This window comes from Danaus plexippus, chromosome 8 (assembly GCF_018135715.1).
Source record: "Danaus plexippus chromosome 8, MEX_DaPlex, whole genome shotgun sequence".
NCBI lineage: Eukaryota > Metazoa > Arthropoda > Insecta > Lepidoptera > Nymphalidae > Danaus > Danaus plexippus.
Window position 1 is genome coordinate 4,862,613 of NC_083542.1, and position 16,096 is coordinate 4,878,708.

The following is a 16,096-nucleotide window of genomic DNA, read 5'->3' on the forward strand; positions in this document are numbered from 1 at the left end:
CGTCTTATAAGCTCTCTTTCGCTTGTTCCTCCATCGTCATATCAGTTTTAAATTGCAATAATGTTGTCACATTCTTTAAATCATTTAAAATCTGTTAACACAAATATTAACAACCTTGTAGTGGGGAGCTAAGGATATGGCTATGATAAAATTATATTTGTCCTTCGGACATTTCATCTTGTTAATGAATTAATGTTAATAAGTAATTTTCGTAGTTACCTAAGTTTTTATTTAAACTAAGTGGTTGCAACTTGCGTCTTTTTTACTTTACAATCCGATTGGTTAGTGTTTTCTTTTCCGTAACATTCTGGAGTCTCCAAATGTCTATGTTTGATTCAAAAATGTAAATGAAAACTTTATTTTTCTTAGTTTGTTACAATCACAAGCTAAACTAAAAACTCTTTTGTCATAAACGAATTAGGGATTTTCCTTTGTTGTTAGGGCACGTCCACAATAAATTTGTACCTTTAATTAAATTAGATTTCAATATTACGAAAAAATAAAACAGTTTTACTGAATTTAAAAACTTTTTGCCGCACTTGCAGAATGTGTTAATTCTTCAAAAACGATGTCCAGGTTCTCATTTCACTTAGTCAACATTTTTAAACAGCAAAAATATTAGCCCTTGCAAATTGTCGTATACCTACTTAGATGTACCAATACACGAATAAAAACGCAAACGTTTAAATCTCAAGCATTTTATTATCGGTGGTTATAGGAATAAACATATTTTGTCGTTGTATCGGTGTTTTAGTCTAAAAAAAAAATATTACACATATAAAATACAATATTTATAAATACAATGACGGACAAACGGTTCGTTACTATCTAAAATGTGCGATTATTGCTTCTTATATGATATAATTCATTAACATATTATCTAGAGAGTGTAATCAAATGCATAAAAACATTTTTTTAATAACTAAATATAAATACAAGAGCTTACTATAATGAATGGAGACTTAATGATGTAGACTATAAATAAATAGAACTATATAAATGCACATTTAGTTGTCAAAAAAATGTCACTTGTCACGTTGACAGTTCAATTTTGAGAAATTATTTGAAATAAAAATAATAATATAAATTTTATTACACTACAAAAGCGATGGGGTTGGTATATAAAATTCCCTAAATAATAAAATAAAAAATATAAAAAAAAAAATACTATACAAATTAAATATAATTTTAAAAACAAGAGATTCATAAATTTGTTTTATGTCTGTAATACAAATATATTTAATGATATACGAACGAGAAACAACGAAATGTTGTCATCACGTGCACTGAATACGAACAAATTGATAAAAAGTTTAAACAGAAATGAACACGCTGTATAATAATGAACATATTAAAGGGTAAACATTTACTGATAAAACTATTATAATCATGTCAATAATACATACAATACATCTTGAAGGTTTCTCTTCGTTCCACGTCATGACCGCTTTGATAAAAACAAGAGTATTATAAATAAACAATTAACTAAGCTTTGGTTGACAGATCCAGTACATTCCGTGTACACAATGAGTCGATATAATTCTCTTATATAATTACATTAAAGCTATATATAGATGAGGCTTACATCTTACAGATAAAACATTCTGATATAGATAATTTCTGGTCGTGTTATTGTATATATCTACGTCAAATTATTATCTAGTAAAGCTTAAAGTAAATAAGGCTAAGCGTTTGTGTTAGTTACTCTTAACGTCTATGGAGAGAGCCCATATATTTCGCCGGTACTGTACTAGCGCTATATTATTTTCGACTTACAATTATTATTTAAAGTCGGTTATAAAGTGACTTATTATTATTTGTTATTGATTTTGAACTCTACTGCAATAATAGCAGAATTGAAATTGGTATAAAGACTCCGAGTTACAGAATTCAAATAAAAACCGACTTCGTCCCATGTGAGATGAAGTCCATATAGGAGGAGATTTAATTTTATTATTATTAGAATGAATAATACATATTTTATTTGTTTTAAGACTGACTCAATTTGAAATAAAAATTAAAGTCGACCTTATTGTGTGTGAATTAGAAATCAAAATTAATTTTTCATCTTGTAATGTTGAATTCAAAGGAAATTCGAACTTATGTGTTATATAATAAGGTTCAAACGGATGTTCCGACATGCCTGTCCGTGTCCAGGGTCACGTCCTCGGGGCTTGCCAGGTCTGCCCTCAGACGGACTCCTCTCCCTGTGAGAGTCCATCTGCAGGCCGCGCGCTCTGTGGCCGGTGATATTCTATAAAGGAAATTGTTTTGTTTTATTACAAAATTTATATACATATGATTTCTATCACAACTGAGTTTTGACAGGTATCGTATAAATTAAGTACCAACAGATTATTAAGACTTGTATCTGATTGGTATGACGTCAGTGTGTCAGGGTGCATCGAGACTTTAACTTGGAAATGGTTTAATGCTGGCAGTTGCTAATGAGATAAACATTTTAAGTAAACTATTGCTATTAATTTTTTTTGTAAAGGCGGTACTACTCTTAAGATCGTCACGACAGGGCGACATCTAGCAATTCCCCTATAAATACAATTCTATTTAATATGTCCATCTTTTTAATTCATTGTATATTTTTTTACCAAGTCAAAAATCTAAGAGGATTAGCTTCTAGAAGATAATTTATTTATTTGAAACATAAACATTATACAGAATAGTGCAATTTACGTTAGATTGAACTAATTTCATTTACAGAAGTGGATTTATTGAGAAGTAACTATTTTGTTACGTGTAGTGTTTGTTTATAATGTTTATCTTGTTTCGTTGTTCTTGTATGTATGTATGTCACCTGCATTCGGGGGCGTGTTCTTGCCGTCCGTCGTCGTCCGGTGTGTCGGAGCCGCTGGAGTCGCTGGTGACCTCGCTGCCACCGCCTCGATAACGTTCCACGTCATCTGGTTGAACGATATGACATTTTAGTAACTTACTTTTACTTAAGGGTAATATTTGATGAACACCATAAGGCATAGTCATATATATATATATTATGAAATTAAAATAAATAATACTCGATGAAATTTATATTCAGGATTCACACTCTTTTGGGTTCTATAAACATTATTAAGTTGAATTGAAATTACTATATACAAGTTGTTTATGTTTGTTAATAACAAATTCATCCATACCATTGTGTCTTTATAAAGTTTAAGTTAAAATATATTTTTTATATTTAAAGGTATAATATTGGTAGCCTGTACCTCGTCTGTCGTCACAGTCGGGCGCATCTTCTAGAGTCTTCAGTATTTCAGTACAGAGCTCTGAATCCAATTGTATAGGATTGTCCGATTCCCTGAAAAGAAATGACATTGTTATCAATTTAAACGAAGAAATGATTAAGCAATATAATGAAAGAAATATCTTCAAATATGGAGCAGACAACTATTATTTGGTACTTACTGTCTTATATCCAAAATTATTAATAGCTATGAAATACGATTGTCGATTCAGATTATTTTATTATTATAATCTCATTTCTTTTTAATTTACGGTTACTGAGGCTTATTTATATAATTATCGTACATAGATTATATTATCGATTTGCTATCAAATTACTTCTGCTGCCCTTCTCACTGATTGCTTCTTCAAACTAGACACCAACAGTTCAGAGTTTATCATTAAGAAATCTTCTCACATTATATTATCAATCTCGGTAGAGCCAAATAACAAGGATCAGAGTTACAAAACTTTCTGTGAGGTGACTGTAATGTACTTTTTACAACTTTAGATTTTTATTATACGTTTATAGAGTATATATTACCTGTTATGCAGTACTAAGGCGACGGCAGCGGGCGGCGGCAGGGGGGGTAGCGCGGGGGTCCGGGGACTGAACGCGGACACCTCCAGCGAGGGCGGAGGCACCCGGGGGGCCGGAGTACCCGACCACTCACCCCACACACCTGGTAACGTAGTGTATAAATATGTGATATCTAATAATTAGTTATTCAATTAACGAAGCAGTTTTGATGAGATTATATTTAATCTGTGGTTTAGAGTTTTGACATCTGTCAATGATTTCACTGTCAATGTAAAGCTTAAGAAATATTTAATTTTCATTTACATTATACAATTAAGTAGTATATAGAAAAAGTATTAAGGCTACGACAGATTTACTACAGTGTCATTGGCACTTCAAGTAATTAAATATTGTGTAATACATTTGCAAACAGATGATTATCATTGATCACATTTATAAATGTTTCAAGGAAAGATAGAAAAAAATCAATTTGAACCGACTGTGTGCGGTTTTTAAGCAAAATATGATACTTGTTCGGCTTGTAGTGTGTAATCCTAGGTATGTTATGTTAAAATAAAATAGAACAGCATCAAAGAGAAAAATATTAAATGATCCACTTTCTTGTATGAAGTCCTATCAGATAAGTTTCTATTGACATGGTCAGATTATTTTGTGTTCTCTGAGATGTGAATATATTTTCTCTCTAGCAAACACATTGCTTTTAACAAAGTTATTTCTATAATTTTCATAATAATGTTATAACAACAATAACATCAATATGTATGTATGTGTTCATGTATCGTCGTATCTCCTCACCGGGCGCCGGTCCCCAGTCGTCTCTCTCAGCCAGCACGTCAGGCGGTGCGTGGTCGCGTGCGGTTCGGCCCCACCTCGCAGCCCCCGGCCCTGCCTCCAGTGACACTCGGGCTTCGCCCTCCTCCAACGCGACTAGAATCTCCGCATCGAATACCTAGTAGTGCCAGTTTCTTTATTACATTGTATAGTATTTTCAAAATCATTTTATTCCTTCATACATCGTTCTCTCCAAACAGATCTCATGTCTGTGTGTGTTTCATATGTCATTGTGTTTGTGTGGTCGTGTCCCCTGTACCTCAACGAGCATGTTGGCGGCGAGTGCGTGCCAGTCCGCGGGTTCAAGTCCCCGCGCCGTCCACCAGTCGTCGCTCCTCGAGGCCGCCTCCCCCCACACCCGGGACAGTTCCACCGCTGATAGATGGACAGCTTTCTGTATATATTAATGTTAGAAGTCAGAGTATTAATTTATAGCAATTTAAAAATAAATATAAACAAAAAATATTGTCGCTAGTACATATTATATAAAGAAAAATATCATTTCCTCTGTCCGTGATCAGGATTGCCGTTAAGTAATAGAAACGTCCAGTAAAATGTAAAACAAAATAAAAAAAATATGGTCTTAATCAGCCTTTTCCAAAGTGAGCGACAACGCCCCTTGTGGTGCTGGAGGCCTAAAAGGGCGGTAAGAGACCCAGATAGAAAATTGGCGGTTGTATAGTGGCCTGCTGTATTTGTGATTTCATTTGTTTTTCAGTAGGTGAAATAAAAAAATATTCTCAAAGTGGGCAGTAGACTAAATAACTTTGGGAACCTCAGATTTAAAGCAATGTAACAATTTAATTTTGAGCAAGCATCAGTATTAAATCAGTAAGCATCAGTATTCGCGATAAAAATATTGAAAATTGAACAGACATCACCGTGGCAGCTACTGAATCTGTTGAACGAACTCCTGACCGTGTAAATCAAGACTCCTCATACCACGAGCAATGTGATAGTATTGTTATTCAAACATTTGAGAAACCACGTAATCTGAGGTATGGATAGTAAGAGATGGTAATGTTAGTATTATTATTATTATATATGTCAAAATAAGTTTTGTAGTTATCCTAAAACCTCTGGCTGGGTATGAAAGCCATAGAGCTTATGTAGAATCAACTTAGTGTTTATTAAAAAATTCGTTTACATACAATGTCGGCCGAGAGAGGGTATTTATCATGACTAGCAATGAAAACTTCACAATACCTTATGACAAGTAGAAACCGGTATGACTTATCTTAAGATCTGTCTTCCGATTATTCACCTCGTGTATATCACAACCTACATCCCGTACGTTACATTTTAGCGATTTATCTGTATTCCTGTATATTATTATAGTCTTTATTTTTTATAACCTACCCTCAAATCCTGCGCCTGCATCCGTACCCTGGCCCTGGCTGCGTCACTCAGACCCAGGGACAGTTCGCGTTTCCTCGTCGCCACTTTCTCTCTCAAAGACCAAACTAGTTCACTGCATTCCTTTTCAAGTTGTTTGTAAGCACCCGTCTGTTTATAAAATTAATAATAAAGTTTAACAAAGGTTTCGGCCATCTGATTGTAACGTGTACGACAAAACGTTTGAACCTAACTTGGCTCTGATAAATATAACAATGTTACTTATAAAATTAAACGAGAAAAATTCTAAAAACATACATAATAAATATAGGCTGTCACGTTTAAACTTCAACTGATTCGATATTCAAAAAATTAAAAAAAAAAAATAAAACAATAAAAAAAACGCAAACAATTATGTATATAAGGATTCATATAACAGTGAAAATTTGATATAATTCTATTAATAATAATATAAAACATTTACTTTAGCTATCTGTACTGAGAATGGTCCGAAGCAGGCGTCTACGAAGTGAGCGTAGTCTCTGAGCGGCCGTTCTATGGCGGCCTCTACTTCAGTCGCCCACGTGGCGAGGGATTCAAGCTCGCCTCGAGCACACACCGCGGCCAACGCCTGGGCGGCCCTGTACAGTAACAAGTGTTATATAATTATTATTTGTTAGAAAAAAAAAATATTTTTTTCATGAAATGTAACATTAAATAGTCATAATTGTATAACTTTGAAACTAATTGAATTACTTTTTTTTATTACATTGTATGGACACTATAAAAAATGTCTCATGATGGCCTGAGTTATTGAAACATTACCAGTTTGGTGTTTTTTTATACATTGTAATTTTACAATTATTGGGAATTCACAAATGTTGTACACGTGTGTATTGTAGAGGTATAATTTGATAAAATATTGTGGAATATTTCAAACGATATTGAGCTTAAATATAATATATACTTATGTACTAGGTATGGTCATTGAATTATAATATGTACTAAATGGTTCATATAATGAAATTAATTAAATTTGATTAATTATTTCATTTTGATATATGTAACTAAAAGAAGAATTTAAATATAATAACAACATCAAATCTATCTATGACATATAGAATTCATATCTTCGTTACATCAATATACCCATCGTTAACAATATTCAAAAATCTATAGTATTCATATACATGTTAATATTTGCTATAATATAGTATTATAGGCTATTGCTGAGATATTGTGTTCATCATGTTAGCTTAATTTCCTTATATAATCAGTTGTAAATAAGTAACATGGTCTAATGTCTAGTTAAATTATAATGTATATATATGTGTGTGTATATGAAGGTAGTATATATACGTGATCTGATAGGAGGCGTGTGTGAGCAGAGCTGGTCCGGCGACTCTGCGACAGAACCGCGAGTCGTGAGCCGGGACCCGGGCGCCTCGCACCAACAACACGCGCCACGACACCGCCTCCCACACGCCGCGCAAACACCACCAGCTGACACACACTACGCATACGACATACGTGTTAACAACATCATACAGCTGACAGATACATTATCATACATTACATTTAGTATTACACATTATGTTATAATATTCCAGTTGAACTGTTCTATAAGAGTTTCCACACTAATGTATAGTATAGTTATAAAGGTGTGGTTATACTCATGAAAATAATCAATGCCAATAATTAAAACTGAGAAAAGTTTTATAAATTATATACTGGATGTGTACAGTGATGACTGAATATGACATATAATGACATAGATAATTAATTATTCATATATATTCATATATCTTAAAAAAAATATAAGATAAATATTTCTCTCCAATTTCAATGACAATGAACCTGTTAAATTTCGTACATGATATTGTTTGTAAATGAAATTTCCGTATAAACTTACAGACTAGCATAATGAGAGCTGTCAGCGGACACACGAAGACAGCCACAATAAACGCCACAATCGGCTGCAGCACACCCAGCAACCCAATACGCCATATCAACACCTCGAACAGCACGAACCAACTGAAAATAATAATGATAATACTATTTAATTTGTCTTAATATACATTTTTTTGTGAGGGCATTTTTATATACAATTTTTTTTATATATCCGTCTTGAGCCAGCGTGGTGATTAATGCTCTAACTTTCTCCATGTGAGAAGACGCCTTAGCTCAGCAGTGGGCTCCTATAGGCTTATGATGATGAATGTGATTAAGGTAAATAATATATAATATAATATTCACAATGAGTACCGATTAAGCCGCGGTGGATCAGGACAATCTAGATCGAACACCAGCGCATTGACAGCGTGTAATGCCACGGCCAGCGGTGGCATCCACACTGGCACACTGGCCGCTACAGCCAGTGAGAGTAAGCTGGCCGCCAGTGACACCAACGGGAACAGCAGTAGCAGCGCCAGAGATCCACAGCCGCCTATCACACCGTAGTTCCATATGCGATTCGCCTGTCTGCTCATACCTTTACCCAGAAGTCCTGAAACAAGCGTGCTGACATATTATTTTACTGTCTAAATATAGGGGACCTATATTTCTTTAATGACTAAATTCGTTCCATAAAAAACATTTAAGACCAGAGCTTTTGAAAATGTAGTAATAATATTAATGCTATTAGAATATAAATAGTGTATAACAAAAATTAAAGGTAAAGTATTTAATTTAATACCGTACATTGCGAGTTTTATTATAAAATTATAAAGCCTAGTCTATACATATCTTGTTTCTATTGATTCCCGAGCGATACATTATTTATATTTACGTGAAATATTAATTATGTTCCAGTAACTAGATAACTCATTAATACTGTTAAGACGATTTATATAGCTATGTATATTGTTTTAAGGTTTATATTTGCTTACCCGTATCAGGTTCCGTCTCAAAGCGTGTCCTCTCTTTGGACACGTGTCGCCACAGTTTGAGCAGTTGCGACCACATGGTCTGTGTTTCACTGCTACGTTTCGGGAACAGCGTTCCGTTTACCTGGAATATATTAATACGTATAATAAGTGAACAACTGAGTCTATTGTTATAAAAAATGTAATATTCGGAATAGTTATTTATACGTGGGTTGCTCTTTCGTGAAAAAACTGAGAGTACTTTGATAGAATTTTCCAATAATATAGTTTCCTTGGAAACACGTCAGTCATATTAAGAGTATTATGTATGAAGTCACGTGACTTAGTCTATTTCTAAACGGTAATATTTTTTTTAATCTATAACTTAAGTACACTTTATGTGCTCCGAGCTCAATTCCGAAACCTAAAAGGACGAAGTTGCTTGCAAAAGCTAGTAATCCATAAAGCAAAGGTTAATCATATGAAGTCAAACACAAGGATATATTGTATGTTTGTACATAATATTTGTTACTATGTCAATGTATTTCAAGACATTGAATTTCTACAACCTTATGTATGATAATTTTAAGATATCTTCATCAAACATATGTCTATTTTATACTCCATGTAGTTACATAGTCACTATCAATAATAAAGTCATGCATCTACCTGAGACAGCTCTAGATCCGGTACAAAGGGTTTGACACAGAGCAGCGTCCGTAGAGACAGCGGAGAACACCAAGGGATTAGCACTCCCAGCACAAACATCATGTTCCACGTCCAACACCAGCTCCTGAATAGTATAAAATCAGCTATACTTAAAACATATTAAATAATGTGTTATCTTCCCTTCCTAATATAATATTCTTATATATAAAATTCTCGTGTCACAATGTTCGTTCCCGTACTCCTCCGAAACGGCGTGACCGATTCTCATGAAATGTTGTGAGCATATTGAGTAGGTCTGAGAATCCGCCAACATCTATTTTTCATACCCCTGAATGATAAGGGTTTTTCACTCTTAATTTTTGGACGATATTTTTTGTTTTTATTATTTTATAATGTGACATTAACAAATACATACAACCCAAAATTTTTATCACCAACCCCTACTTTTTATAGCCATTTTAGTAATTTAATAATAAGGAGTAACTTAGGTTACTTTCTATCAAGATTCCGAATCCCCATCTCGAAATTATATCGCTCGAGTGGGAGGCATGGCGCATACGGAGCGTAAGTTTTTTCATTGTGTCTTATTACTTTTCTTACGCAGACGGAGTCGCGGGTAACAGCTATAACTTATTTCTGTCTTTAAGATGTATGAGAGCAACTATTATTGGTAGAGTTCATCAATAACATAGAGTCCATGACAGTGTTAGTCAGGTATATAAGGATTTTGATATGATATATGACCAACATAAAATGATCTCTAAGCATTTTTTACCTGTGAGCAAGATTGAGCAATCTCCAAAATGGCCACCTTGTTGTAGTAGTCCGTATTTTCTCGCGATCAGCGAGGAATACAGGCTGGGACGGGTCCGACCGGGGGGTCACTATGTTGGTAGCTCTGCCACTGATGACGGTTGGTATCCGCTCTGATCGACCCCGGAAGTGACGTATGATGGTCCAGTTATCCGGAAACCAGATACGGGTAGCCCAGGTGAACTCTCGAGTAGGAGTTTTAGCTGCACGAAGCTCCTGAATTATATCAAATTGTTTATTAATGTTTTTATTATAACTCCATAAATATAATTACATACATGCATTTCCTTTATCACCCTTCTTATGACAAACATTTTGTGTACATATCATACGGTTGAGAAATAATTGTCTACATGTACCTTCATAAGCAATGGTTCCCTGTCCTTGAGGAAAGCCAAGTCCCTCAGCAGGAAATATCTGTGCTGATGCAGTTTGTGGACCTGCATAGCATTTGCCGCGTCTTCCATCGCCGTCCAGCGCAGTTCGTTCCTTAGTCCGTGGGCGGCGGCCGCTAGCTTCTCCTTCTTCCAAGTGTCGGCACGTGACAGTATGGGATGTGCCGCTATGATGCGAGCCTCGGCACTAGACAGGCCGGCCTCCAGCTTGCGACGTACTCCTTCTTCTGCTCTGATGATAAAAAAATTTAAATGTATTTATTCTACTAATTCACTTTGAATTGTGTTTTTTTGTCTTAGGTTGGACTCTTTGCAGCCAATACTTATACAAACATTTCTATAATCGTATATAATATAATGAGACACTAAATAAATTTAAATCTGTCTCCATTAATTCTGTTTAATATTATTTTAGACTATAATTTATTATCCTATCTTTTTTATAATAAAAAATAAAACCTAATTTAAGAAGAAATAGTTATTATGTTTATTGGTACCTGTTAACAATAACAGCGGCTTTTAATTGTGCTGCGAGTAATTCGGGCACCAGAGGTCCAAGGGCCGCCAATTGTTCGCAGCTGAGCACAGCATTACACACACGACTAACGTACTCCTTCATGGCCGCCGTGCTCACCTCCTGTACATATAAAATATATAGAATATATTTGTACTTATTGAGTGCTACTTATCAATAAATATAAATACTAATCATTTCAAAACTGCTGAGCATACATAATTCCGCTCTCACGGTGACGTTGTCAAAGCAACTAGATTAACCACAGTATATATTACAAAAAAAAAACAATTTATTATTTTTTTAAGGCTTAGAAACTATGTTCTGAGGTATATTACAAACTTCTTCGTGTTTTATGCACACAGAACTCAAAATTATAATTCGATCAACAAGTAAAAATGTTGACACTGGCAGAATATTCCACAACCCTAATGCGAATGAAGTCATAGCAAAAAAAAAAGTATAAAGTCGATATATGTTTTATTATTATTACAATATGAATAGTATACCTCCTCAATATCCTTTATGGGCATCTTCTGACTGGCGAGCAGAGCTGCTTTACGTTCACGGAAGTGTAAGAACCATCCTCTCGACTCCCGTTCTAGTATGGTCTGTAGGGAGGACGCGGCGCGACGGAGGAGATCACGTTTGTATAGACGGAGATCGACCTGAACAAAACAATATATATTGTTCTAATTTCAAATATTATATTTTTCTTTTACTGTTTTTTTTTTTTGAGTTATTTACTCGAACACTAACCCGACAGTTATAAATTGATGACAAAATTAATTGTGAAATTCTGACTTCTTGGTTTTGTGTGTCAGACCAACTTGTCTGCGTCTGAGACATCAGTATAGTACATAGGCATACGTAATTTTGCCTTCATTGCGTGTAGTGTCGTTTGATTGTGTATAAAGTCACGTGACACGGCAAATAGATGGCGCTGACGGTTTGTTATCACCTCCCTTGTTTAAACACATTTTATACATATCTCTCCGAGACCATTTCCGAAGTTCAGGCAGACGAGGTCGCGGAAACAAACTAGTGCTATGTATACCTGTGTCCTCTGCGGTGTCGTATATATGTAAGGTACACGTGGTATGGCCCGCGGTTCCCGACCGTCCGTCTTCTCAGAAGCCGCCCTTCTCATGGCCCGCGACACCCACGCCGCTAAAGCTGCTATGTCCTCTTGGTTTTCGTTCTGAAATTAAAAAAAATATATTATAAGCGAATTAAAAAAGAAAAATATTCATCTGATGATTTTCGTTTTACTCATCTGTCGCATTATATTAAAAACTTTTTGTATAATATATTATAGACAGCAAAATTCGAACCGTAATCGTTACAGCGCTTTTTAAACCGGAAAAATTCTGAATGAAGTATTTATATTTCAAAGTAGATTATGATAAAGGAGTCTCTACTATAAACATATACATATTATGTTAAATTGTAGTGATGTTGGAAAAGAAATTATAATTATGCAATTGTTTCGTTTTTAATCAGAACATTTTCAAAGACTCACCCTTACATTTAATAGCGGTTTGCAGTTACAAAAACACACTAATTTATTAGATAAATATTGCTAAGTTCTATTAGTCTCACCTTACATATTAACTCAGCTACCAAATAACGTGATCTTTCCTCGCGTATTTTCTTTTCAAGATCGCGAGCCTCCAAAGACGGCAGACCAAATATTAGATCGATTAATCTGTAAAATAATAATCTTCAACAGAACCGCATCGTATATATATATATTAAATAAACGAGGGAATAAAAACATTAATCACTACACCAAACAAACAGAAAGGAATCGATTCCTAAGCCTGAGGTAGACTATCTAAAAACCTATCCGAAAAATATAAAATATTTTAAATATACCGTTGTAATCCTTCCATGAAGGCTTTACCACCGGCTATCAAAGATAGCGGCTCGTCTCTCAGCAGTCTGTCTCTTGATACGACCACGATAAGTGCCACCGCTCTTGCGACATGACAGTAGAGTTCCTCCTTAGCACGAGCACGGCCTCTTTGGAGCCATCCCGCCACTCTCCACACGTGGGTCTGGCCGGGGAAGTGACGCGATGGTACTTCGAACTCACTGGGTTTAATATGAATATATAGTAGGCATACTTCAGATATAAGGTTTTTTGGACAAGGTTGCCATGCTAGTGTGTAGCTGTTTTACGATATTTAAACATAACCGAATTCACAATTACCTATGACGTATTTTAATTGTATATGTTAAATTTCATGATAATTTTAATAATAAAAATGTATAATATTATTATTTTTGCAATCTATGAATGTGCTATTGTGTATTGCTGATTAATAACATAGTGCAATTCTGTATAAAGTAGAGTTTCAACTGTATTTTTTAATAAAACAAACCAAATGAAATATTTTTTCTTACATATTTATATAAATTATTTTACTAATTGTCCAAGTCAAGAGAATTCAATAGAGTTTCCGACTATATCGAAATCTAAAAGATAGGGAAGGGATGTAAACACAAAATCATGCCATAATTCAATAGTACGTTAATTGGTGACACAAGGGATGGGAGAATATTTAAATATGCATTACATAAACGTAAAAATTAAGCTAGGGCCCAGGCACTAAATAATAACATGGAAATGATGAACATGCTACACTCCAGGGTTGACAATGAAGCCAATCTTACAACTGAATAACAATTAGGCCAAAATCAGAAGGTATCATAATAAATGTAATAAAAAGAATAATAGATTTTTAGTTTGTAGTGAATGTTGAACCATAAAGCAAAATCCTTAGTGTCAAATCTTTTACAAACACATTATCAAAATTTACAATACATTTATGACACATTTTTTTTGTTGTTTTTAATGCAATTATTGGCATCAGTGTTCCATTATAATATATAAGCTATACATATACATAAACATTAGATAACCAGGGCGACATACCCCCATTCACAAATGGATTCCAATTGTTTAGCATTTAACTTCCTCGGCATATATATTTTGTCCTTGTGCAGGCTTATGAGAAAAAAATAATGATAAAACTATATGGAAGCTAACAAAATAAGAATCTCAACGTATCCTAGTATATTTTTGTAACCAAATGGATCTACTCTCACAAATGATTAATATTATGTTATTAATTTGATAAATTGTTAAAATGGATAAAATTTCAGCTTTTTCATCTTAATGTTACTATTAGTTACAATTGAAAGCTCATTGAGATATTAGGATGCAAAGCGTTAAGCATAAATGTGTTTTGCCTTTGTGTTACCAATTTTCCAGTACATATTAATGTGTTATATACTCTCATTGTCTTAAATAGGGCATGTTATAAGGCTGTTTAATTAAAATTATCATCTAGTCCCTACTAATTTTCCAGGATTTCGTTATGCAAATATTTAGATAGTAAGATTATGTATTGATTGGATACTTACCCTTTTTCTCTGATTGCATGTAGTTGTTTTGGTGTCAAGGGATGTGGTTCAATGCCAGCATCAAGTGCTGCGGCATCCAACTCATCACAGGGAGGTGCAATTATAATATCCGATGGTCGATTGTCTGGGCCAGTGAATCTTGATGGTGGTAAAACTGTTAATAAGATTGTTAAAAAAAGATTTATATGCAATTACTATTAGCTATTGAATGATATGTAAAAATTGTGTAAAAATATGTCTATGAAAGTTTATTAATGAAACATTATTGTATATTGTTTAATGAAGATCTTATATAAATAGGCCAGTTTCAGTAACCATGGATTAGTTCATAAAAATTTGGTACCAATTGGAAAAGTTTTCCAGTGATAGAGAAAGTCTTCTGAAACTTGTTTGATGTTATTAACTAGCTGCTCAACTTCTGGAGGCGCTCCCACGAGCTGTACATCGAATCGAAGCGGTTCGCGTTCCGGTCCAGGCGTTTCCAGTAACAAGGAATTTGGGCGAGAAGCGCGTTCGCCCTCCCCAGACATCTCGATAATCTTGACCACTCACAATAATCACATAATAAGTATAGTGGGCGCTGTAGGCGGAGATAGCACTTGACGCCGAGTTATTGTTTTATTATTTACAATCATTTGGTCAATTTACTATAGCAATCTTATAAATTGTATAGATTCCTTTAAATCTTCGCTGGGGTAAAACCATTGTTCTTTTAATTTATTTAATATAAATGTATTCATGGTGTAGTAACAGTCATATTGCTTTTCTTTTCATTGTTCCTTATAATTGGATTGATTAAAACGAATTGATCGTGTGCTCTTATGAATTCACAATTTATGTTAAATCTAAATTAAAGACAGGTTTCCCTTTGTAGTCTGTTATTGAAGATGTCAAAACTATTATTTTAATTTGTATAATCTATTTTTCAATACAGAGTATATTTAATTATTGTTTTTGATGACGAACTGATAACATCCAAGCCCAGAAATTATATGTTCTTTTTATTATTATTATAAAAGACAGTATTAAAACTTAATAAACATATATCGGTGATTGCGTATAGTTTTTATAATATTTCTTTAAACTACTTCATGGCATTCGCGACTAATGTTGTTCTGTTAAAAAAGCTTATTTTTTTAAAAAACAATTTATTAGAAATCTTTCTGGAACATTGATGTCTTTTTCTACCGAATTAATCTAGTTCGAAATTTCGAAAAGTTCTAATAGAATCATTTAAACAAGTATTCATAATACTATGATTTATATAATATAAGAATTGGATATACTAATTTTTCCCAGAGGTTTGTCTTGTAACTTTTTTTTTTTGTGGATATTTATAACGTTAGTAAAAAAAAACCCTAATTTAAATATTTGATCTTAACTGTCTTGATTACAGATTGACAAATACTTTATTTTTATAAATGGGAAAGCTACTTGGGGTTATAATTAAACAACAATAGGAATT

At 33.9% G+C, this 16,096-nt stretch overlaps 1 protein-coding gene and 1 long non-coding RNA gene across 3 annotated transcripts; one reads left to right on the forward strand and one right to left on the reverse strand.

Annotated features, from left to right (window-relative positions):
• Window positions 1-682: 682 nt before the first annotated feature.
• Window positions 683-15,514, reverse strand: LOC116773976 (uncharacterized). The gene is made up of 22 exons (XM_061521257.1): window positions 14,975-15,514; window positions 14,632-14,785; window positions 13,078-13,296; window positions 12,802-12,907; window positions 12,257-12,400; window positions 11,709-11,867; window positions 11,183-11,322; window positions 10,650-10,917; window positions 10,253-10,506; window positions 9,478-9,601; window positions 8,833-8,953; window positions 8,210-8,450; window positions 7,857-7,978; window positions 7,304-7,457; window positions 6,429-6,585; window positions 5,969-6,115; window positions 4,869-5,003; window positions 4,574-4,727; window positions 3,782-3,920; window positions 3,222-3,313; window positions 2,813-2,918; window positions 683-2,254 (listed from the first exon to the last, which is right to left on the reverse strand). Exons 1-22 carry the CDS (start codon window positions 15,159-15,161, stop codon window positions 2,122-2,124), a joined length of 3,456 nt encoding a protein of 1,151 aa, XP_061377241.1. The 5' UTR covers window positions 15,162-15,514; the 3' UTR covers window positions 683-2,121.
• LOC133318872 (uncharacterized) lies at window positions 3,831-7,418 on the forward strand. Of its 2 annotated transcripts, none has more exons than XR_009752604.1 (5): window positions 3,831-3,923; window positions 4,591-4,730; window positions 5,484-5,607; window positions 6,434-6,592; window positions 7,316-7,418. It is a non-coding gene; the product is annotated as an uncharacterized LOC133318872 (long non-coding RNA). The 2 variants fall into 2 exon arrangements; XR_009752605.1 differs by having other exon boundaries at window positions 6,434-6,587; window positions 7,316-7,406.
• Window positions 15,515-16,096: the final 582 nt, after the last annotated feature.

Coding starts and splice junctions, on each gene's coding strand:
- LOC116773976 (XM_061521257.1), bottom strand. CDS start 15,161: ATGTCTGGGGAGGGCGAACGCGCTTCTCGCCCAAATTCCTTGTTACTG. Junction 14,786..14,974: donor CTGGAAAACTTTTCCAATTG/GTACCAAATTTT, acceptor TCTTATTAACAG/TTTTACCACCATCAAGATTC. Junction 12,401..12,801: donor TAGCTGAGTTAATATGTAAG/GTGAGACTAATA, acceptor TTTTAATTTCAG/AACGAAAACCAAGAGGACAT.